At 40.8% G+C, this 25,989-nt stretch overlaps 1 protein-coding gene across 1 annotated transcript in view; it reads left to right on the top strand.

Moving 5' to 3' along the window:
* HTR3B (5-hydroxytryptamine receptor 3B) overlaps nucleotides 1–25,639 on the top strand; it is a 43,474-nt gene extending 17,835 nt beyond the window's left edge. Inside the window, exons 5-11 of the mRNA XM_045556919.1 lie at nucleotides 13,975–14,019; nucleotides 14,359–14,468; nucleotides 14,891–15,060; nucleotides 15,545–15,702; nucleotides 24,216–24,426; nucleotides 24,561–24,743; nucleotides 25,404–25,639. Coding sequence (XP_045412875.1) covers nucleotides 13,975–14,019; nucleotides 14,359–14,468; nucleotides 14,891–15,060; nucleotides 15,545–15,702; nucleotides 24,216–24,426; nucleotides 24,561–24,743; nucleotides 25,404–25,639 — 1,113 coding nt within the window. The remainder of the gene's footprint in view (nucleotides 1–13,974; nucleotides 14,020–14,358; nucleotides 14,469–14,890; nucleotides 15,061–15,544; nucleotides 15,703–24,215; nucleotides 24,427–24,560; nucleotides 24,744–25,403) is intronic.
* Nucleotides 25,640–25,989: the final 350 nt, after the last annotated feature.

Below are 25,989 nucleotides of genomic sequence, written 5' to 3'. Positions count from 1 at the left end.
TGGGCACAAATGCTTCATCAGCTATGTCTTCCAAATGCTTATTCTCTGTCTGTCTTACCTACTCATTTTCTTAATGGGTCTTAGGATGAACAGAAATTTAAAAAATTGTCTATTATGGTTTGAGTGTGTCCCCCAAATTTCATCTCCCAATTCATATGTTGATGGCATCTGGAAGTGGGGCCCCTGGGAGGTAATTAGGATGGTGGCTTAATAACAAGAGGAAGAAAAAAAAATAACAAGAGGAAGAGACACCTGAGCTGACATACTCTTGCCCTCTTGCCATGTGCTGCCTTGTGCCACGTTATAATGCAGTAAGAAGGCCTTCATCAGATGTGGCCTCTCAACCTTGAACTTTGCAGCCTCCAGAACTATAAAAATTAAATTTCTTTTCTTTATAAATTACACAGTCTCAGGTCTTCAGTTTTAGCAACAGAGAACAGACTAAGACAAGGTTCATTTTTATCAACTCTTTATTTATAGTTAGTGTTTTCTGGGCGCTTTCTAAAAAATCTTTGCTACTCAATATCACAAAGATATTCTCCTATATCTTCTGCCATAAGCTTTATCATTATTAGCTTTTAGATTTAGGTCTATAACCTATTTTTTTTTTGAGATAGGATCTCCCTGTTGCCCAGGCTAGAGAGCAGTGATACAATCATAACTCACTGCAACCTCAAAGTCTCAGGCTCAAGTGATCCGCCTGTCTTAGCCTCCCTAGTACCTGGCACTACAGGTGTATGCCACCACACCTGACTAAATTTTTTATTTTTTGTAGAAATGGGGTCTCACTATGTAGCCCAGGCTGGTCTTGAACTCCTGGGCTCAAACACTTTTCCCACCTTGGCCTCCCAAAGTGTGGGGATTATAGGCATGAGCCACTGCACCTGGCCTAAGTTTATGATCTATTGAAAATTAATTTTTGTGACGGTGTGAGACATGTTAAGACTTTTGTCAGTGTGTTTGTTTTTGTTTTATTTTTTACTTAGATAAGAGTTATTTCAGCTCCATCTTTATTTATTTATTTTTGGGGGGGACAGATTCTCACTTCATTGCCCTGAGTAGAGTGCCATGGCGTCAGCCTAGCTCACAACAACCTCAAACTCCTGGGCTCAAGTGATCCTCCTGTCTCAGCCTCCCAAGTAGCAGGGACTATAGGTGTGCGCCACTATGCCAGACTAATTTTTAAAAATTTGTTGCCCTTTTCAAAAGAAAATAGACTAATGGCCAATAAACATATGAAAAAGTGCTCAATGTCAGGGAAATGCAAATCAAAACCACAATGAGATATCACTCAGCTCCAGTGAGAATAGCTTTTATCAAAAGTCCCGAAACAACAAATGCTGGCATGGATGCACAAAGATAGAAACACTCATATACTGTTGGTGGGATTGCAAACTAATACAACCTCTACTGAAAATAGTATGGAGATACCTCAAAGAACTAAAAGTAGACCTGCCATTGGATCCAGCAATCCTGCTACTGAGTATTTACCTAAAGGAAAAAAGGACGTTTTATAAAAAAGACACTTGCACTCAAATGTTTATAGCAGCACAATTCACAATCACAGAGATGTGGAAACAACCCAAGTGCCCATCAATACATGAGTGGATTAATAAAATGTGGTATATGTATACCATGGAGTATTACTCAGCCATAAAAAATGGCAAACTAATACCTTTTGTAACAACCTGGATGTAACTGGAGACCATTCTCCTAAGTGAAGTATCACAAGAATGGAAAAACAAATACCACATGTACGCGCTATTCATTTGGAACTAAATGATCAACACTCATGTACATATGGTAGTAAAACTCAACAAAAATCAAGCACGTGGGAGGGGGGAGGAGGGAACAGGTAAGTTCACACCTAATGGGTACAATGCACACTGTCTGGTGATGGACACACTTACAACTTTTACTCAAACTGTAGAAAAATAATTCATGTAACCAAAATGTTTATATCTTGGTAATATTCTGAAATTAAAAATAAATAAATAAATAAATAAGCTCATGCTGTGGGAAATAAATAAATAAATAAAAATTAAAAAAAATTGTTGCCCAGATCTCTAACTCCTGGCCTCAGCAATCCTCCCAACTTGGCCTCCCAAAGCTCTGGGATTACAAGTGTGACCCACTGACCCCAATCTAATTTCTTAAAGTGGAAACTTAGATAATTGATTTTAAACCTTTTCTCTTTTCTAATATAAGCATTCAAAGATGTAAATTTCCCTCTAAACACTACTTTATCCATATGCAGCACATTTTGATTCATTTTAAAACTGAGGTATAAATTACCTAGAATGAAATTTATCTTTTTAAAGCCAATCTCTTCCCTGTACCACCAGTCCCTGGCAACCACTGATCTGTTTTTTTTTTCACCTGTAGTTTTGGCTTATACAGAATGTCATATAAGTGAAATCCTATCGTATTTTACCTTTCATGTATGGATTCTTTCACTTAGCATAATATCTTTGTGATTCATCCATACTACTGCATTTTTCAGTAGTAGTATTCCGTTGTACAAATGTACCACAATTTGTTTCTCTATTTACCAGTGTTTACCTACTTACATGTGGGTTATTTCCTTTTGGGGGAAATTATGAATAAAGCTGCTACACACATTAGCATGTTTTCATTTCTCCTGGATAAATGCTTAGGTGTGGTAGTCTGAGTTGTATGCTAAATCTATGTTTACTTTTATGAGATATTGTCCAACTGTTTTCCAAAGTAGCTGCACCATTTGTATTTCATCATTTCACTCACAATGTGTGAGGGTTTCATTTCCTCCACATAATCATCAGCCCTTGAGATTGTCAATCTTTTAAATTTTAACCATTCTAGTAGATTTGTAGTAGTATGTCAATGTGGTTTTTAACTTTTATTTCCCTAAAGACTAATGTTTTGAGCATCTTTTCATGTACTTATTTGCCAACTGTCTATATTCTTTGGTAATATTTCTGCTCAGATCTTTTATTCATTTTCAAAGCTGGGTTATTATTTTTTTATTAAGTTGCAAGAATTCTTCATATACTTTGAACTTATTTGTAGACTCTATTCTGTCCAACTAATCTCTGTGCTTCTCCTTATACCAATACCACATGCTCTTGATTACTGTAGCATTATAGAAGTCTTGATAGTGTGTCTTCCAATCTTGTTTTTCTTTTTCAAAATTGTTTTTGACTCTTCTAGATCTTTTTCACTTCCATATAAACTTTAGAATTGACTCATGAGTTTCTACAAAAAATCTTCTGGAATTTTGATTGATGCTGCATTGAATCTATAGATCAATTTGAGGAGAACTGACATCTTAACAATATTGAGTCATCCACTCTATCAGTACAATGTGTCTCTCTATTTGTTTAGTTCTTTAATTCCTTTTATTAATGTTTTGTAGTTTCAGTGATTTATGTATATTTGGTTAAATTAATCCTTAAGTATTTCACATTTTAGTTACCATTATAAATGGTATTTTAAATTTTAATCTAGTTGTTTTTTGCTAACATACAAAATACAATTGATTTGTAGGTATTGGCCTTGAATCCTGTGATTGACATCTCTATTTAATTTTAGAGACTTTTTTGGCTAGATTCTTCCAGATTTTCTATGTAGCAAATCATGTTGTCTGTGAGTAAAAGCAGTTTTACTTCTTTCCAAATTTTATACCTTTGTTTTCTTTTTTTTTTTTTTTTGAGGCAGAGTCTTGCTCTGTCACTCTGGCTAGAATGCAGTGGCATCATCATAGCTCACTGCACCTCAAACTGCTGGGCCCAAGCGATCCTCCTGCCTCAGCCTCCCAAGTAGCTGGGACGATAAGTGCCCACCACCAAATCTGGCTAGTTTTTTCTATTTTTAGTAGAGACAGGGTTTCGCTCTTGCTCAGGCTGGTCTTGAACTCCTGGACTCAAGCAATCCTCCCACCATGGCCTCCCAGAGTGCTAGGATTATAGGCATGAGCCACCATGCTGGCCTACCTTTGTTTCCTTTTATTGCCTTGCTGCACTGGCTAGGACCTAAAATACAATGTTGAATAGAATGGTGTACTGCTCTACAAATATCAATTCAATAAATATGGTTGATAGTGTTGTTAAAAGCTTCTATATCCTTTTTAACTTTTTTTTGTTCTGTTCTATTAATTTCATAGAGAGGGATATTAAAATCCCCAATTATTATTGTAGTTTGTCTATTTCTCTTTGGTTCTGTCAACTTTTGCTACATGTGTTTTTTGAAGCTGTTATTATAGGTGCATACAAATTTAGGATTGTATATCTTCTTAATGAACTGGTCCTTTTATCATTATGAAATGCTCCTTTTCATTTGTAATAATATTTCCTTTCTTGAAGTTTTTCTTATGCTTTCTTTTTGCATGGTATTTCCTTTGCCATTCTTTTATTGTTAATCTATCTGTGTCATTTGTATTTGAAGTCATTTCTTGCAGACAACATGTAGTTGGGTTTTGCTTTTTTTGTTTCAACTTTTTATTTTGAAGTAATTATAAATGTACAGGAAATTTCAAACAAATGTATAGGAAGGTTCTGTGCACCCTTTACCCAAACTCTCCCACTATTAATAACTTGCATAAATATAGTACAGTCTTGATATTGAAAAATTGACATTGCTACAATCTACAGAGCTTATTTAGATTTCTCCAGTTTATCTGTACTCATTTGTGTGTGTGTGTGTGTGTGTGCAGTTCTATGTAATCTTATTATGTATGTAGCTTTGTGTAACCACCACCACAATCAAAGTACGTAGCAGGACCATAACCACAAGAATCCTTTATAGCCACATTCTCTTCTCCCTGCTAATTCCTAGCCCTTGGCAACCACTAATCTCTTCTCAATCTTTCTGTTATTTTAAGAATATTATATACATGTAATCATATAGTATATATAACCTTTGAGATTGGCTTTTTACCTTTAGGATAATCACCTTAATGTTCATCTGTGGTGTTGTGTGTACCAGTAGTTCATTTCTCTTTATTGCTGAGTAGTATTCCAGGTTATTGCTTTTTTAAAACTGGTCTGACAATCTATGCATTTTAATTGAAATGTTTAGTCCATTTGCCAACACCATCTTGTTATTTGTTTTTTAGTTGTCCCATCTGTTTTTTGTTCTGTTCCTTGTATCCTGCCTTATTTTAGGCAATTTAAAAATTTTAAGTAAATGTTAAAAATAATAAAATATTCTAAAAATATTTTTAATATCTGATTTTAGTTCCTTATTAGCTTTTAAACTATCCATCTTTGTATTATTTTTTAGACTTTGCCTTAGGGATTTCCATATTCATCATTAGCTTATTACAAAGTGTACTTAGAATTAACATTATATTTCACATGAAATGTGCAAAATTTACAGTAGTAAAGTTCCATTTACCTGCTCCCCCATCCTTTATGCTACTTTGAACTGCGATTTTACATTTACATACATAAATACCCCACAATATAATGTTATTATTTTAATGTAGTTTGTTAACATATTTTAATGACTTTAATTTACTTTAATAGAGGTGTTTTTCTGTTTCTATCTCAGTGCTAGCAGTGCATCATAAAGTCTCTGATTTTTTTGACTGAGAATTAGACATTGAAATTGATGAAAAAATAAATTTGAACCTTAGAGTATAGGGTTTAATTTATTTTTTTACTGATTCAGGTTACTTTAGTATAATTTTCCCCCAACTTAGATAAACCCCTAATTAATTGTTTCTTAGTAAATGTAAATATTTAAATGGTACCAAAAATTCCCCCCTTTAAAAAATTTTTATTTAGTTATTTATTTTTAGAGACAGGGTCTTGCTCTGTCACCTAGGCTGGAGTGAGTGCTGTGGCATGAACATAACTCACTACAGCCTCGAACTCCTGGGCTCAGGTGATCCTCCTGCCTCGGCCTTCTGAGTAGCTAGGACTACAGGTACACACCACCATACCCAGCTATTTTTATTATTTAAATTTTTTGTAGAAATGAGGTCTGGCCCAGGATAGTGTCAAATTCCTGGGCTCAAGTGACCCTTCCTCCTCAGCCTCCCAAAGTGCTGGGATTGCAGGCATGAGCCATCGTGCCCAGCCAAATTCCCCCTTTTTGACAACAAATTGCAGTTTTATTTTTCCACCTATTAAAAAACTAGCCCTAAGATTTTAGAAAATATTGTTTAATTAAATGCCAGGAAATACCCCATGCCAAAAGGCCTCATCTTACATAGTTCTAACAGAAAACTTCTCTAAGTCTCTTTTCTGATTGGATATTGATTTAGAATTTTTGGAGACTTAATTTCCTGGGGTTGTTTCTTCACCTGGTTAAAAGAGATATTACTCCTGGCCATTTAGTTGTCCATGGGTTGTTATGATTGTGCTGCTTACCAGACATTGTCCAGTGGTAGAAGCATGATTTGCATATAGACGCAATGGGAACCATGCCAGGTGCAACCCCAGGGCAGAGGTATAATCAGCCTTGAGTAAGGGATTAAGGCTGCTTTTTTGGTCTCTCCTCATCCTTCTACTTTCTGACTTCACATTGATTAAGATAAAGTAAGATTGCTCAGGCTTTCCTTTACAGGCTTATTTGGAGATAAATAGAAAAGGTGTAAGGTCTTTATATTAATGTTTTCCCTTGGAACAAAGGGGTCAAATTGAAAATTTTTCTCTAACTTTTCTTCCTACCCTGACAAAAGAAAGTAAAATCAGATTCTTATGGTAGGTAAGGAGAACACATTATTTTTCTAAAGATGTGTTTTCCCCCCACTATTGTATTAATAGAATATACTCATTTGTTACTAAAATACATTAGACATATCATATTATTGAATATGCAGAAATCAGGAAAATTCTTGTATTCTATCCCTCTAGTTTTATCCCTGTATACTGTCTTACCTTATCATCTCCATGTACTCAGTACTACTGCAAACCTGGACCCCATACGGTCTCCTGCCTGTATACAGTTCATTCTACTATTTCTTTCACTAACGTCTTTCTCTTCATTCTCTGTCTTCAAAATATTATAGTCCTTCAAATCTCAGCTCCTGAAAGAAATATCCCTCAGTTCCCCAACGTGACAGTAATGTCTTCTTCCTTTAAATCCACTTCAGTCTGTGTATTTCTTAATGCACACACTTCTTTGTTAAAATGTCATATACCCTAAGTTATTATAGGCTACTGGAGGGAAGGACTTTGTTACTCATATTAGTATGTATTTCCCTAGCACAGTATATTTTACTTCTAAGACGCTGGGTTGATACTTGTTAAAGGAAGGGGTGAATTAAAAATATTTAAGTACCAATTCTAGGATTGTCTTCATAAATGACTTGGCTTCTCTGAGTGTGCGTCATGAATGTCTCTATTACATGTAGGTGGGCTAAGCCTAAAATTAGTTCCAGAGAGGCAGGGACAGTTTTGAAGGACTTGATAAAAATTGCTCCCAGATTCTGCACGGACAAGGACACTTTCAGTGTGAATAGATAACTTGTTGTATGCATCTGCCAGCCGCTGAACTGCTGGTAACTTTTGTTTGCAATGAAGAGCTTTCAGCCCAGCACCTCGCTTCCATTATAATGTTTTGCCTCCTGTTTTGTTTATATAAACGACTACAGTCTTAGAATTTCTGGGTATTATGAGTACCTTAGGGAAATCTGATTATAGAGATAATCCACTCAACAGTGAAGAGTTTCAATTTGTTTCTATTGAGTTTTGTCAATTCCGAATCCCAGATACCTTTGTATTCCAGTCCATTGACTAGAGCCTCCCAGCCAGACGTTGAGGCATCTGTTTCTATAGTCTCCGGAACTGGGGAAGATAAATAAGAATGTGGGGGAATTATCTGTATATTTGCTAACCACCAATTTAGATCTAAATAGACTCCCTCTGTTAGGAAGACTAATGAATTCCAATTCTCTGAAATATCCTTTGCTTTTAACAAGCAAGATGGAAGGTATCTAAAGGAAAAAAAAAAAAAAAGGGAGAGAGATACACAGAGGGAAAAGCTGTGAATAATGCCACCAGAGAACCAATTATGTTCACCAGCTGGCATTGAGAAACTTGTTTCCTTTGACAAAAAAAGATTTCAGTTTTAGCCTCAAACTACTTTTTGACATTGTGTTCTTTAGGGCTGAATGACGCATCTTCCCAGCCACCCCCATAAGATGTTAGAAAAAAATTCTTGTTATTGTTACATGTAAAATGACCAAGCGATGGGCAAGAAGAGAAAAACAAGCTCAGGCATCAACATGGCAGTGAATAAGAATCAACGGGATACAATGATAGTGAAAATGAAACATGAAAACGTAGATACCCTCTCCCAGCTTGATGACCAAATCAGTGAGATACATCCACCACTTGGTAGGACAGTGATAAAGAAACTGATAAGAACATTTAATAGATGGAAAAGTATATCTCTTGTGAAAGTGTAGTTAACTGCTATATTGCCCCATAATATAAACTACATGTTGGACTTGTTTTTTTTTTTTTTTCCTATTTGCAGGGAAACCTCATTGATCGCAACTAGCCTTTTGTGCTTTAGTGGGTGAGACATGATCTATTTCACGATCTCTCAGCTGGTAAAATTTGCAAAGAAGTGGTGTCACCTAATCTTGAGCTCTCAATAGAGGTCTTTTTTTCTAACTGCCAGAACCCCTGCTGAGCCAATCTTGGCTGGGAGTCCCCTCTGGTCCTCCTGCAAGCTGTTCCTTGGGGAAATGATTGTGAATTCAATCTTTTCACTTTGTATACCACTTTAAAACCCGCCTTTCCCAAGTATCTATTTAAGGTCCATAAAAATCTGTAGAACAAATTCACTCAGACCAGGCTTTGTTGAGCCACTAAAGCAGGGTTACTACGTATCTGCTCATAATCCCTTCTTCGTTCTCAATGTACCTAGAAATTTTATTCAGTAGCAATTTGCTTTCCTGATTATAAAAAGGGAAAACTTTAAGAGGATTTTTGTTTCTCTTTCCAGTGATGCCACTCTGTGCAGAGCCACTGTGTATGCCTATACAGTCTGCACAATTCCAGGTGCAATGTCCACTAGAATATCAATGGTGCCTCCGTAGCCCCTGCCCAACCTGAATTCTCCAGAGTGGCAGGTAGTCTTGACCCTGTGCACTATATATATATGTATATATATATTAGAGACAGGGTCTTGCTTTGTCATCCAGGCGAAACTGCTGTGTCGTCATTATAGCTCACTGTAGCTTCAAACCCCTGAAATTCCTGGGCTCAAGTGATCCTCCCACCTCTGCTCATAAGTAGCTTGGACTACAGGTGGGCACCACCACACCTGGCTAATTTTTTGAAAATTTTTCATTTTTGTAGAGACAGAGTCTTGCTATGTTGCCCAGGCTGGTCTTGACTTCCTGGCCTCAAGCAATCCTCCTGCCTCATCCTCCCAAGGTGCTAGGATTACAGGCATGAGCCACCGTGCCCAGCCAGAATATATATTTTTAATGTGGCTGAATAATTGACTGGGTAATGAATATACCCAGTTGTGGGGAGGAAAACAGAACCGTCATTTGCTTTCATGCCATCAATTTCCTAAACACTATTTACTGAAATTTGGTATTGTATTAAATATTATAGAAATACAAAGGTTATCTGAATGACTCCTTAGCTTTGAATCTAAATCAACAGGGGAAATATTTTACATATTTTATTCCACATTACTTCATCTTGGATTTTCCATCTTATTCTTTTCTAAGGATGTAGCTTTTATTGGTAGATTATACATGAAAAAGAATGAAAAAAATTGAGTTCAAGGAGAATTCTTTAATCATATGTATCAGCCTTTTTACTTCTAAATTCCCTGGAAGTGTCTTCAAAAATGGTTTCTCTTTTCTGTATTAATACATTTTTAAAAATAGCAGCCTTATTGAGATTCAATTTAACCACAAAATTTACCCATTTAAAGCATGTAATTCTGTGGTTTTAAGTACATTGACAGAGTCGTGCAACCATCTTCACTATCTAATTTGAGAACATTTCGTCACCTCAAAAAGAAACCCTGTACCCATGAACAATCACCCCCACGTTCACGCCTACCAGCCACAGGCAAACACCAATCTACTTTTTGTTTCTATAGGTTTGCCTATTCTAGACATATCATATAAATGGAATGATATAATAAACGGCCTCTTATGACTGACTTCTTTTACTTAGCATGTTTTCAGGGTTCATACATGTTGTCACAGGTATTAGTATTTCTGGTTTTTTTTTTTTTTCAAGACAGTGGATACATTTTTATTGAGCCTTTTGGTTTACGGCATGAGGTAGAAGGAAGATGCTTTCCTTGACCAATATTTAACACAGCTGTAGTAAAATATTTGACTTCAGGGATTTGTAAGGGATTATATTTCTCAAAAATTGGGGCCAAGTAACAAGTTTTAACTTAACTCCTTGAATTTTCCAGTTGACTCTTTCCTTATAATAGTAGCAAGCTCTAATTAGTAACATAAGTTTCTCCAAGGCCAAGTTTTATCATTGCTGATGTCTTTAGATGCGAATCACTGCCATTTCAATCAGTATCCAGTAATTCCATGTCGCAAATGAGTTTTGCATTTGGTGGAATTTTGACATCAGTGTGTCCCTTCTTTCCATAAGCCCACTCTGCTTCAGTCTCCAGTCGACCCTTTTCTCCCTTACTCATCATCAAGGGGGCTTCATCCCACCGTCTGACAACTTTGCCTACTCCAACATTAAAACTTCCAGGCGTGGTATTTTTCTTCTTCTTCTTCAGACTTCTTTGAATATTAGTATCAAAAACAGTCCCATCCTGTAGTGTTCCTGTATATCAGCAGCGAACAATAGCTCTCTTTTTGGGAAATTGGTTTTATCTCCCTATTTTAGCACAGATTTTATATATTTTGGTGGACCCACATCCAGAGTCTCTTCAGACTTGGTTTCTTTGGGTTTATTGTTCTTAAGCTTCACATTTTTCACTTGCTCAGACATTTTACTTATACTTTCGATACCCTTGAAATGCTTAGTTTAAAAAAGGTGGTAATAGGCTATAATCAAATGGTCCTTGTTAGCTGTCTCGGCCACATTTTTAATGTTTCCTAACAATTTATGTTCTGCAAGAAATGAATGTGAACCATCGTCCTGTAGAAACTTGATAATGTCCTTCCTGGGCAGCTGGTCGCTGTGCAGCTGCTCCACCGTCCACACCGGCTGTGGCACAGCCCCCGCCACCTTCCCCTGCTGCCACTGCTTTACTGTGTATTCGTATTTCATTTTTTAATTACTGAATAATATTTGATTATATGGACATATATGGATATTACACATTTTGTTTATCCATCCGTCAGTTGATGGTTATTTCTACTTTTTGACTATCGTGAGTAATGCTACCGTGAACATTCTCACGCAGGTTTTTTCTGTGTGGACTTATGTTTTCAATTCTCTTCTTTATATACTTAGGAATGGAATTGCTGTGCAATATGGTAACTGTATGTTTAACCTTTCGAGGAACTACTAGACTGTGTTCCAAAGTGGCTGCAAAACTTAATAATCCAACCAACAATGTTGGAGGGCTCCAATTCCTCTACATCCTTGCCAACACTTGTTATTTTCCATCTTTTTTATTGTAGCTGTCCTAGTGGGGATGCAGGGGTATCTCACCGTGGTTTTGATCTGCATTTCCCTGGTAATTAGTGATGTCAAGCATCTTTTCATGTGCTTATTGGCCATTTTTATATCTCCTTAGGAGAAATGCATATTCAAGTTCTTCACTCATTTTTTATTATTATTTTTACTTGTGGTAAAATACACATAACACAAAATTTATCATCTTAACTATTTTTAAGTGTATAGTTCAATGGCAGTAAGTACATTCACAATCTGGTGCTACCATCACCACCATCCATTTTCCAGAACTCCTTTCATCTCGCAAAAGTGAAATTCTGTGTTCTTTAAACAATGACTTTCCACTTCCTCTTCCCCTGCCCCCGACAGATGCCATTTTACTTTCTGTTGGTATGAATTTCACTATTCTAGGTACCTCATATAAGTGAAATCATGCAGTGTTTGTCCTTTTATGACTGGCTTATTTCACTTAGTATAAGGTTCATCCATGTTGTAGCATGTGTCAAGATTTACTTCCTTTCTAAGGTGGAATAATATTTCAATTTGTATATATACCACATCTTGTTTATCTATTCATTTGTCAGTGGATACTTGGGTTGCTTCCATCTCTGGCTATTATGAGTAATGCTGCTATGAACATGGGTGTGCACTTACCTGTCCAAGTCCCTGCTTTCAGTTCTTTTGGGTCTATACCCAGAACTGGAGTGCTGGATCAGATGGTAATTCTATTTTTGATTTTTTAAGAAAATGCCCTGTTGTTTTCCACAGCACCTGCACCATTTTACATTCCCACCAACAAGGCACACAAGGGTTCCATTTTCTCCACATCTTCACCAACATTTGTTATTTTCTGCTTTTTAAAAAACAGTGGCCATCCTAATGAGTGTGAGGTGGTATCTCATTGTGGTTTTGATGATTTGCATTTCCCTAATGATTAGTGATTGTATTAGAAAGTTCAGGCTGCCATAGCAAATACCACAGACTGGGTGGCTTAAACAACGGACATTTATTTCTCACAGTTCTGGAGGCTGGGAGTCCAAGATCAAGGTTCTGGTTGATGTGGTTCTTGGTGAGAGCCCTCTTTCTGGGTTGCAGATGGTTACCTTCTCACTGTATCCTCACATGGTGGAGAGAGAGATTTTTCTCTCTTCCTCTTCTTATAAGGTCACCAATACTATCAGATTAGAGTCCTATCCCTGTGACTTCATTTAACCTTCATTACCTCTTAAAAGCCCTATCTCTAAATATGGACATATTCAGGGTTAGGACTTTAACATACGAATTTTTGGGGGGACACAGTTTGGCTCATAGCAGTGATGTTGAGTATATTTTCATGTGCTTATTGACCATTTGTATATCTATCCTGGAGAGATGTCTATTTGAGTCCCTTGCCCATTTTTAAATAGGACTGTTTGGTTTTTGTTGTTCTTGAGTTGTAGGAGTTCTTTATATTCTGGATATAAACCCCTTATCAGATATATGATTTGCAAATACTTTCTTCCATTCTGTAGGCTGTCATTTCATTTCTTGATGGTGTTCTTTAAAGCACAGAAGTTTTTAATTTTGATGAAGGCCCATTTAGTTTTCCTTTTGTTGTCATATCTAAGAAACCATTGCCTAATTCAAAGCCATGAAGATTTACTCCTGTGTTTTCTTCTAAAAGTTTTATAGTTTTAGTTCTTACATTTGGGTTTATGATTCATTTTGAGTTAATGTTTATATATATAGTGTGAGATATTCCTTTTCTTTTAATTCCTAAGAACATCACAGTTTTAAAATGTTCTTTACTAGATCAAATATGAAAAAATTGCTAAGGAGGAGTTTTTAAATTGCTGTTTTGGGAGGTCTTTTAAAAAAATCACTGACTCATTGCAGACATGGGAAATCACATCCATTATATCATTTAAAATATGCCTCATTTATAATAAACTCATTCAGTCTGTTTTATAAGCAGAGAAATCCAAACATAGGGTAACTTACTTAACAGGAATGGCTGCCAATAACAGTTGAGATAATACTCATTGAAAGATTATGAATAATATCTTGATTACAAATAAAAGCATGGTCTCATCTTTTTAGCTCAGAATTGTCTGAGACTACCTATCATTTTCTAGTCTGATTAATGGTAGAGCAACTAATTAAAGTGGGAAAGAGATTAGCAAATCATTCAAGATGTCAAGTACAGTCAAAGTGCCATTTTGTCAGAGATAATTTAGTAAATCTCATAGCGACAGGTGTGCATAATTAATAGGAACTGAGATTACCCAGGTATTGAAGAGTCTAGGTAATGTTTTTAAAATCTGCATTCTTTGGTGAGATTTGATTTTCTTCCTCTGAATTGTCATACTGTTGAATTGGCCTTTGATTTATTGACATTCTAAGATTTGGTGTGGATTTTCTTTTTGCCTTGCAGGATGCAAAGAATCAAATATTAAAGACAAGTATATGGTACCGTGAGGTAAATGATTATGTTTCTATGCATGCTGGACTCCTGATCTGGATCTACTGCAAAATATGATTAGTCCAAGGAATAGAATTAATAGAATGGTATTATATTTGTGTTTATAGATCCTTAGATCTGCAGTAGACCTTATTTATTAGAATCCGTGTAAAATGTACGGCCCTGGTTTCTAACTGGGGCTACAGTCTTTATGATTTGAATGGGAAGTTCTTTCCTCTAAAGGATAGTACCAAGGGGCTGATAAATTGAATTATTAACCCAAATATCTCCTTAGCTCTTTAATGAGGTCAACATTGCCCCATTTTGATAAATTTCCTTTCTGGCTACTCCTAACAGGTTTGGAATGATGAGTTTTTATCCTGGAACTCGAGCATGTTTGATGAGATTAGAGAGATCTCCTTACCTCTAAATGCCATCTGGGCCCCTGATATCATCATTAATGAGTTGTAAGTGTGCTGGTGTGTATCTCTGTGGGATCTAGACTAATTAGAATATTCAGGCCAGTGGCTGCTTGCTTATAGTCGGTATTGCTATTTTTTGCTTCCTAACTTGTAGAGATGCATATTGTTGGGAATACTCAGGTTAGAAGTACCCTGAGTTGATGTCATTTAAGATGCAGATATGATTACTAATGCTTGAGGTTACTCATTATGTCTGTGTTGTAACAATAGCAAATGAGTTAAGAGGCTGTCACTACTGAGCCCATCTTTGCCAGAGTGAATCATCTCGTGGGAAATGTGATTCTGTCTTTGCAATGCTAGGCTGGCCCTGGGTCTCGCGGTCAGTACTATTTCATAATCAATCTGTCTATGTTTAGAAATGACTGAAGCCCTCTCTATAACAAAATGTTCTCTTGTGTTCTGTTTAGTGTGGACACTGAAAGATCCCCTGACCTTCCCTATGTGTATGTGAACTCATCTGGGACCATTAAGAACTCTAAGCCCATCCAGGTGGTCTCTGCATGCGGTTTAGAGACATATGCTTTTCCATTTGATATCCAGAATTGCAGCCTAACCTTCAGTAGCATTTTGCACACAGGTAAACCATGAGAGATACAGTCCCCATGTTGGAAAAACATACCAATGCTAGCTTGGCACACATAGTGACCTTACATTATATCATCCCTCAGGTCTATTTTATTCTTACACGTAAGTGACTATTCAAAATCTCTTCTTGCAGTTTTTTGGCTCCTGCTGTAATTCAGACAGAGTATGATGTCATAGCCCAAGCTGGTGATTTGGAAATACAATATTAAGCTTCCACTGCCATTGAGAATGTTATAGAAGTCACAGGGCAAATCCCATCATTCTCTGGAGAGCAGGCTCCATATCCTAAATTCATAAGTTTTTTATTTTTTTTTATTTCCCACCTCCACACCCTAATTCAAATAAAGCCAGTGAGATAGTGCATGCGGGGGCAGGAGAAACAGGAAGGATTCGAAATGGGAGTTGGAAAAGTGGGTTGGTGTTGGCATCTCTTTCTCTTTCTCTCGGGGGAAGTCAACTGTTTCTGTTGTTTCCAGTGGAAGATGTAGACCTGGCCTTCCTGAGGAGCAGAGAAGACATTAAGCATGACAAAAAGATGTTTTTGAATGACAGTGAGTGGGAACTTCTCTCTGTGTCCTCAGCATACAGCATCCTGCAGAGCAGCGCGGGAGATTTTGCACAGATTCAGTTTAACGTAGGTTCTTCTCCTTCCTGTCTCTGCTGCCTGCTTCTCTGCAGTTTTTGCCTTCTCTTTTGGGCTGAGGAATCTCTGCTCCGTTGCATACTGTCATTTGTTATCACCCAAGAACAGCTGGTTTAGATAGCTCTGGATGTCCACCTGCATTCCAGCATTTCAGAGATCAGAGGTTCAGTGAGAGATCCTGGGCTCTTGCCAAAGGTGTTACACAAGCCAGTATAGAGAGGGTGGTGTTCAGGCACCAGAGACCTGGACCACCCCCCTGCAGCAGGAATCCTGAGACCTTTCAACACCTACTAACATTATCACTTCTAATTGCTACTGAGAAAAAACGCAAACAAACCTACAGTCAATAACAATAACAAAAAAAATTTGGGAAGACTGTCTCATCAACATTATTAATATTTCCTGGTTTTAATTGAGTAATTATCAATTAATTCCAGATGCAGATACAGATGCATAAAATGATCATATTATTAACTTGAATATCAATAAGTCACCCGCAGGATCCTCACAGACCACTGTGATTTAGGCTTCTAAATCAGAGGGAACAACTACGCCAAAAAAACATGATGAGCACATACACTCTTCCAGTGCATCCTTGGAAATGCCCTTGGCTGTGCTGTTCACAGGGAAATTTGTCCAGTCAGGGGTTGGGGGGCAATGGGGTGCAGAACGGTGAAGGCTGCTGCCTTGTGTTCCAGAGGCAGCCATTCTCCCTTCCCTGGCCCTTCTGGCAAACTGTTTTGACATGTGGTCCGCAGCAAGTTCACACAAGCGCTAGACTCACATTGTTAGTGTTCAGCAGTGTGCTCCTCTTTTCCGCACAAAGTCAGCTAGTGGTGGTGGTGGTGAGGGCAGGGTGGTCCTTCATGTTATAGGAGCCAAGTAATGAATCCAGTTGAAAAATAGAGACAACAGGCAGGTCAGGGTGGCACACAAGAGGAATCCTCCTAGAAACAAACCTTTGCAATAAGAAGGAAAATTTAGACCAGACTAAGGGGCTATGGTACAATGGATATGCTAAGGGTGGTGGTGCAGTAAACTATTATTGAGGGTACAGGTGTCCCTCCATTGATTGAAAGGTGTTATATGCAGGTTCCCAGCAAAGCTTTTGTTAAATTGGGGCCTTTTAGACACAGCTGTGGTTTAAACCTGTCTAATGTGTAACACGGGCTAGTAGCTAATTGCAACTCATACCTTCCTAGCAGTGGGCTTTGGGTTCTTGCCTAGAATTCTGCTTGGTTTTAAGCAAAGCTTGCATTGTGGCCTGTTTGTCCACTTTTCTTAGTGAGGAAAAGGGAAGGGAGGAAAAAAAAAAAGAAAGCCTTTTTTTTTTTTTTAAATTTCAATGAGTTTCTTGGCTAAGAGTAAACACCTCATTAATTTTAAAGATATCAGCCCACAAACATTATTAATGCAGCCCGAATAATGGAGAGCATTAAAGGGAAATGTGAAGGAATAGCACGTGCAAGGTGGAACATAGTCACCTACCAAGCGCTCCAGAGAATGCTGCACACACCATTACCTACACTGCACGGAGGAGACAAACAGAGGCAAGAGATGGGGCAGGTAGGCAGGAGTGCATGCTTGTGTGTGCAAACACACACACACACACACACACACACACACACACACTCCACAGAGCAGCGATTTGTAGTTCCATATCACCCTTCACTCTGAATATTGATTTGTCTTCTCAACAGCAGCTAAAGGTTTTCTCTATACTACCTCCATTGCAAATATGATGAGCAGATATGGTAAAAGGTTGTTTAATGAAGGGGAGGCGTCCCTGGATCTCAGAACCACGGTCAGTACCTTTGCTGTCATCACTGCCGTGCTTCTTCCCTGTGTGCAGGGTTGGCATAGAGGAGGATGCAGTGTTGGCATACAGGAGGAAGGCAACGAGTGGATTTCACACTCTCAGAGCTTGCCCTGGGGCTCTTTGCCCCGGGGATAAGGTAGGTTCTCTAGCAGGGCTGGCTTCCACCCTCATCCTCAGGAACAGAATAGGGAAAGAAATCCTGAGCAGAGTCACAGATCATATTTGGTAGGGCCGGGAGCCAGACTAAGGAGCAACTCTGCAGCTTTAGAAGGACAAAGTAGACTCAGTGACTATCACAGGTCTCTCTCTCTGTCTCACCCTCGCTCAGCTTCCATGCCTCTCTGTGCACTGAGCCTAGGCTTGTTGTGTTCTCTTGCTCCGCACCAGACATCCCACTCTGAATCTAGCAACTGAGGCACCCAGGTGTCCTTCAACAGCCCTTGGCCAATGATGTGACATTCAGAGTCCAGCTTGACACCAACACTGGGCCTGCCAGGGTCTTGACAGCAAAAGGCCATCTCCTCTTAATCTAATCACCCGACATGTTTCCATCCAGGCTGCGCAGCAGGAGGTTGGGGACAGCGGGGGCAGATAGGAGAAGCAATGATCTAGTCTAAATTCATCATTGCCCTGGGCTGACATCTATGGCTGCCATTTATACTAAATCAAGTGCTCCAGATGCCGCTCGAGTCCCAGCTAATGTGCAATCATGGCTGCTGGCTCTGGGACACGTATTGCTTATCAGAGGGCACCACTGATGCGCTGGAGGGCTCCGTTCCACAGGGGGCCCGGAGCACAGGCACTTCTCCCTATAAGGATGTCTGTGTGCAGCCTGGGACGCTATCCAGCAGCCATGGGAGGGGAAGTTTCCTCCAACACATTATCGGAGGTGTTGGTTCCCAAAAACAGCAGGGTGAGCATTCGATTTCTGTATGGCAGTGATTTTTTTGTTAAAAAAAAGAATGAGGGTAGAAGTGGGAGGAGGTAGAAATAAAATTTAGGAACTCGTGTTGGATGGAAAAGGGTGGACAGCTGTGGGAACTGAACCGAGCCCAACCACAGGCAGCCTCACACTGAGTAAAGTGCTCATTCGGGCAGAAGTTAGGGCACCCACAGGGTACCCCTAGGAACATTCAAAGGGGCATTTGGGAAAGAAAGATGCTTCATTTATCCTCTTTTTCTGTCATAATTTTCCTTTCTAGATTAGGGTAGAGTAATTTTGTTGAGATACCCGTTGAATGCAGCTCATAAACTCGATAGAAGGTCCTTCTAAGCATCTTTAGATCATATGGGGGAAAGAAAGAGAATTTAGAGCCCTAGAAATCCTTCCAGGGTCACTCAAGGGATTTGGGAATCATGGACTTTCTGTTAGTCCATCCCAATCCACAGTCCAGATCCAAGAAGCTCTCACTCCTGATGCAAGAATCTTACTTCAATGGCAGCAACTTTCCCGTTCTTTCTGAGTTGGGAATGTTGGGAGGGGCTTGGGAGAGGAGGAAAATGGGCTTCTGTATGAAGCGTGAGTCTGGGCGTCAAAATTCCAGCTATGTCATAAAGACGGTCATGCAAAATTGAGTACTGGTGGGGTCTACCATCAAGGAGGCAATTAGAGGCTAACCTTGGGGCCTATTCCATCTCCAAGGAGCTCTCCACACACACATTCTGAATTAGATTGATCTCTTTCATTAACATCAATAGGCTCCAAATACCTTTGTGTACTTATTATTACCTGGCTTTAATGGATAATGAAATTGTGGCATAATATTGCTAACACCTGAAGGGTGTCTAATGGGGAACACGGACTGAAACTAAAGTGCTTTTTCTTCCCTTTCTGTGGAATTTAAAGGCACCAGCTCCTTTAGTCCATTAGAAATGATGGGCTCTGGGTAGGGGCAGTTTTGCAGAGAGCAGTGTCTCACTGAGCTGGTGACATACCTTCCCCCAGCAGAAGTAGGGGTTACTGCTTCTGGTATGATCTGAAGAGAGGTAGCCCTCAGAAAGACTGACCTCAGTAGGATAGCCCCCACTTGGGCTAATGGAATGTGTGGACACCTCCGTTCCATTGGAACTAAAAGTAGCATTATCACCAGATGCCAATACAACTCAGTGAACATCATTCAAGCCCTTATCATGTGCCAGGCTCAATGGTAAACACTTAGGACATAAAGATGAATAAAATAAGGCTCCTGATAGCTATCATGGACCTCTGCCCAGGAAGACATAATATTAATAACAGTAACCACAAAATTGTGTACTTCCTCTCTGCCAGGTACCATTTTAAGAGTTTGCACATGTACTTCTCAAATCTCTAGGAGGTGGGTACTCTAAGTATCTACGTTTCTACAAACAGATGACTTGAGATGCAGAGAAGTTAAGTAACTTACCAGAGGTTGCAAGGTGACTGTTGGAGGTTGGACTTGAACCTGGGTGATCTGACTGCAGAAACTATGTGTCTGATCCTATATCATCCTGACACACAACTGAACATAGTGCAGTGTATTCCAGTACATTCTTTGCTGTCCACCCGCTGTGCATTACTGGGTAAGTCACCTGTGTTAGTTTCACAAGGCTGCCGTAACAAAGTACCCCAAACTGGGTAGCTTAAAGCAACCAGCAATGTATCCTCTCACAGTTCTGGAGGCTGGAAGTCTGACATCAAGATGTTGGCAGGGTTGGTTCCTTCTGGGCACTCTGAGGGAGAATCTGTTCCATGCCTCTCTCCTAGCTTCCGGTGGTTGCCAGCAGTCCTTGCCATTCTTTGGCTTGTAAATGCATCACTCCAACTCTGCCTCCATCCTCACATGGCATTCATTTTGTGTGTCTCTTCTCCTCTTATAAGAACACCAGTCACATTGGATTTAGGACCCATCCTAATTACGTCTTCAATGATCCCATTTCCAAATGAGGTCACATTCTGAGGTTCCAGAGAGGACATGAATTCTTGGGGGCACTATTCAAAACTAGTCTGCCACCCTCTGGCCTCCCAAAATTCATGTCTGCTTCACATGCAAAATACATTCACCCCATCCCAACATCTTCCAAATTTCAACCCAGCATCAACTCTAAGCACAAAATATCATCTAAATATTAATATAAGCTCAAAAAGTCCCAAATCTCATTGTTTAGTCATCTATATCAGGTATGGACTCTGACTATGTTCCATCCTGGGGCAAAATTCCTCTCTGCCCACAGACTTGTGAAACATCCAACCACCAGAGTCTGTTCCTGATTCCATGTGATGGGCGTAAGGGCAGGGACCTGTCCTATTATAAGTGGTACCAACTCCAGTATTTAGGATAGTGCCTGACAACCTGTTAATGCCCAATTAGTGTTTGTGGAATAAAGGGCTCTGAGGATCAAAGGAGATAATGAAAACAAAATTTCTGAAAGCTATGTGATAAAATTAGAGTCTCTTTAGGCAGCACTGGACTTTTAGAGAAAATTAGTCTAGTCCTTAGGTAACATTGCCCCTAAATAAACTAAAGAAAAAGGTGGATTCTTTGTTCTGGGAGAAAATAAAAACTCTAGGTACTATTTGATCTGTGCTAGGAGTGGGAACACCCTTGCTAAAGGCAGGAGAATGGATGAAGTGGTTTTGGAAGGCCTATCTAGCTTTACGATTCTATGAACCAAATGAAGACAGGAGATTACTTTGCTTTATATCGTAGCAGAAGCTAATTATCCATCCTTGTACCGATATCTTTCCCCTGTACTTTCATCTCCTGTTGATATCCAATGAGGAATATCCTTCTGGGTGTTGACTATATAATTTGTGTGTTTTAGTGAAAAAAGAAAATGCAGGGTGCCTTATTCAAAAATTATTAAGAATTTCAAAATGGCACCCATGGAGCATTAAACCGAGTGCAGAGCCCTTCCAAGGCAGGCCCTGTGTGACTGCATACCTGTGAAGCCTGCTGCTTCCTAACTTCTTAGCTCTTCCCACACCTCTTCCTCAGCTGACACCTTGGGAAACTTGGGCTCTGATAAAACTGCTCTCTCCTGGAAGTCAGGGACCTCGAGGGGCCTCACTGCCCATCTCTGACTCAGGCTCAGAGTTACATTTACTGCCTGTGCCAGCCTCTGGTTGGAGAGGAATCGTCTCGGCCTATGCTCTTTACATAGGAACTTTATTTAAAGAGCACAACAGCTCATCTTGGTTGTACCCAAGATGCTTGACAAGGAAAAAGTAAACTGCTTTTTAAAAGAGGGGGGAAATTGAGTCATGGAGAGGTTAACTAGGTCACCCAGGATCACCTTAAACTAGCACATATAGACACTTGGGTGGGAGTATCACCTAAGAGCACATTTAGGAATAACGTTAATTGGGTGTCAGGCAGATGTGGGGACGGGGAGGGGATAGATGAAATTCTGTTCCCTTGACTTTAAGTCTGGTCTCTTTCTGCTAACCAACTTGTCTACTTGTACTTTTCTTTGGGGTGGTATTCTTATAGTTTTCTTCCCCTTCATGTAGTATCTGCCTGAAGTCTCTAAGGGGTTTCCCATTTCTACCCTCCAGAAACAGCAGGCTGTTTCTACCAACTCTCCCAAGGCCAAATCACCAATAGCCCAGGCTGGATCACAACACAACACCCTCATGGACTCTGACACTTGGCTCCCTTTTTCTTGCCCCCACTTAGCCATAGCCATCTCAGTCACAGCATGATGACAGGAGCTACAGGGATGCAGGTTGCTGACAGTTAATTTTGTTGTTGTTTTTCTGTTGTCTGCACTTTGTTAGAATGTGTTTTAACCAAATTGTTGCAAAGCAGTGAGCATTGCTCTGGTTTAGATATTTGCAGCCAATTATGTTTAATGTGAAAGACAACAGCCAGATTACAATCCACCACACAGCTCTGGCCTGCCAAGCTCTACTGAGTCGGAATGTACTCCCAGGCCCAATGGCTGGGGAGCCCCCTCTCCAATCAGCAAGGTGGTGCCCCCAGCCATGCTGTTCCCCTGCCACCTCCCGCTTCATCACTGGCCTCCGCCCTTCATCTCTGCCTTGACTCGTTTCTTTGTGATTCTCTCCTAGAGTGGGAGATGTGGCTGAGGGAGAAGAACCTTGCTCTTAACTCAGAGGTCTGGTCGGATCAAGAGTCATAGCTATGCTGTAGTGGGGAAGAGCCCTGGGCTTGGAATCAGAAGCTGGGGGCATGTCCCAGCCCTGTCGCCTACTGGGCATACTCACTTGAGGGAGCCGAGCTTTAATTTTGGAAATACATAAAGTGGAGGATATTACCCACCAAAAAATTTGCAGTGAGGATGAAACAAATCACATAATATGTGCAAAAGCATCTAGCATGTTATCTAACATGCAGAGAACATTCCATTATTTGGTGAGTCAGAAATGGGAGTTTTCAAGCATTATTTTTGTCCAAATCTAACAGTAAGGGGCCCAGAACATTCATCTATTTAACAAACATTTATTGACTACCCACTACAAGATAGATCTTATTTTTGGCCCCGGGGGGATTGTCACCATCCCAGAGATGGGATGCGAAGAGAGTCCCCAGTCTAGTGGGGGCGGCAGGCCTGCCATTCCTGCTTTCCCTTTAGGAAGGACGAGAATAGAGTATGTGTTTATTAAAGACACTTCCCATTACTATCCCAAAGTAGCTAGGTATAAAAAAACAGCCATAGTAATAGCAATTTTATGAGACTCAAATTCCAAGCTAGAAAAGCTGCTCCCCCCCTCTGCATGCGGCACGTGCAGGCCAGCTGGGTAGCTTCAGGTGGCCCCACAGAGACCCACTTCCCCCATCTCCTCCCTGTCTGTGCTCCTGGAGCCTGAGCCGTGGCCTGCAGAGATGGGATCCCTGGTCATGTCTGGCCAATGGGGTGGGGGGAACAGTGGCAGGAGATTGGAGGGAGGGAGAAGATTGAGTGGGGTACTTACCTCTCTCTTTTCCTCCCAGTGAAGTCACTGCCAGGCTGGCTGCAGAGAAGGCCACAGCTCCCGTCTGGCAGTCTCTCCGCATAACTTTCTCTCTCCTGGTGTCTGGTCACCACGCTAGCCCTCGCCCCTTCAGGCCTGAGGGTGGTAACAGCTCACCCAGTCCCCCAGAGCCCCGGGGCACTGCCCTGATCCTTGTGGATGCCCTCTATCTGCCCACACCTTGCAAGTAGTCTCTCTGTTGAGCCCTCTTTGACTCTCCCGGTTTAATTGTGCTATTTGCTCCTTCCCAAGCTCTGATAGACGCACAGGTGCTAAGGAGCTCACCATCCAAGTAGGGAAACAGACGAAACAAAAATAAGTGGTTTAGGAAGGAAGATTTTGATTTTAGGACAGTTTTTTCACTTACCAGCTGTGTGAGTTTAAACAAGTAATTGAACCTCTTTCAACCTCAGTTTCCTTATTTGGAGATAATAGGACCCAGCCCTTGAAGTGATGAGGATTGAATAAGATAAGCCAGTGCCCACAGTAAGTGGTCAATAAATGCCAGCTGCTTCTTATTGTAATTATGAATGATATTACTATTAGCTCTATATAAAAGCTTAAAGGATTCTTTTTCTATTTTCTAAACTACAAAATAACCTCAAACATATTTCTAAGATAAGCTACGGAGACTTTTCACACTATGCAAGCACGTTGGGACGTCAGGGAGCATCCCTGGCTGTGGATTTGGCCAAGCGTCCGTCTGCTGGCTTAGATCTTCTTTTCCTCAGAGTCCCTGTCCCTGGCCAGGTGGTGATTCGCAGGCACCCGCTGGTCTACGTGGTGAGCCTGCTGATTCCCAGCGTCTTCCTGATGCTCGTGGACCTGTGGAGCTTCTACCTGCCCCCCCACTGCCGTGCGAGGATCGTGTTCAAGACCAACGTGCTGGTAGGCTATACCGTCTTCAAGGTCAACATGTCTGACGAGGTGCCAAGGAGCGCAGGGAGCGTTCCTCTGATTGGTAAGCAGCCCCGGGGTCACCGGACACCCACCTTACATTACTCCTGTCAAAGTCCTGTTGTTGCATTTCAGACTGGAGCAGCGAGAGGCCCAGACGCTCCAGCTAACCCCAGCTCCTCCGGTTCCTTCTCTCAGGGATCTTCTTCACCGTCTGCATAGCCTTCTTGGTGCTCAGCTTATTCAAGTCCATCCTGCTGGTCAGATTCCTCCACGATGAGCGGCGCAGTGGGCAGGAGTGGCCCCTCTCGTGCCTTCAAGGGGACACGGATGCTGATGGACCTACAGTGCATCCCAGGGCCCAGGATGCTGGGGTCACAGGTTTGTCAAAAGCCTTGAGGTTTCTACCCTGTCTTCCCTGATCACCCTCAAAACTAATTCCCTTGGGTGAAGTACCAGGCACGTATTGGACTAAGTGACAAATCTGAAACACCTGCTTCTAAGCCTGGTGCTGCATCTTATGGTAACTCTCTGGAGACTGAAAGCTGCCTCCTGCTGCCTTTCCAGAAAGCCTTGTTTGAGCTTGAAGGTCAGACTCTCAGTTGCCCTTAGGTTGTTTTAGTTTCCAATGACCTAAAGTGACTGAGCCGTTGACTCCAGAATAGTAAAGTTCTGGCGTGCACATGCACACACATGGAGTTTGTATATGTCTGGGTTCTAGTTGCTTAATGTGAAAAAGTATAAGCATCATCTCAGCCCCTAAAGCTCCTACTGAGTCAACTTGGGCTGACCCCTAGCTCAGAAAACCTCCCAGATCGATCTAGCCTACATACACTCTACTTCCATGATATAGCTGTGATGACGTGTCCTCCGAGGCTTCCTTCAGCACAGCTTTGCCTCCCCTGAGTAGGGAGGAAGGGAGACACCCAACCCAAACCCAGTCCACTGCTCAGTTTTGCCCATAACTTTCCTTGAGGGATGAGGCCACCAGCTTCCAGGGAAAGTCCAGGCTCACCTGGGGTGTTTTCCTCTACCGTGCAGGGTCCCCAATCTGTCAAGAGCACCAGGCCCAGGCAGGAACCCTGAAGGAAGTGTGGTCTCAGCTTCACTCTATCAACAACCACCTCCGAACTCAGGACCAGGCGCGCCGGCAGGAGGTTGGGTGGCTGACCCTCCTGTACCGCCTTGACCGCCTGCTCTTCCGAAGCTACCTTGTCATGCTGGGGCTCTACACTGTCACCCTGTGCTCTCTCTGGGCCCTGTGGAGTGGCTTGTGAAGACTGAAATTTATTGGTCTCAATCAAAGTGCCATCACAATAGTTAGGGGAGATTGGAGGGGGAAGAATGGCAGGTCGAAACGCTTGCCTCTTTCTGTTGAGTCCAGGTACGCGCACCAAACGGGCCGCTGAGTGACCCGGGAATACTGCATCATGTTGAAAATGTATCAGTAGCATGAGGTATATAGTAAAAATAAGCCTTCCTTCTTATTCCAGTCCACTCCCCCAGAGTAACCATCGCTCGCAATCTCTTTCAGAAAATTTCTAGGCACATGCATGTATATACATATGTTTAAGCAGTTTTTTTTTAAAGATGTAAGATCACTCCATCTCCCAGCCCTACTTTGGTC

The sequence above is a fragment of the Lemur catta genome, chromosome 7 (genome assembly GCF_020740605.2).
Source record: "Lemur catta isolate mLemCat1 chromosome 7, mLemCat1.pri, whole genome shotgun sequence".
In the NCBI taxonomy this organism is placed as follows: Eukaryota; Metazoa; Chordata; class Mammalia; order Primates; family Lemuridae; genus Lemur; species Lemur catta.
The sequence above is the reverse complement of the archived record's forward strand: the minus strand, read 5'-3'. Positions and strand labels throughout refer to the sequence as shown.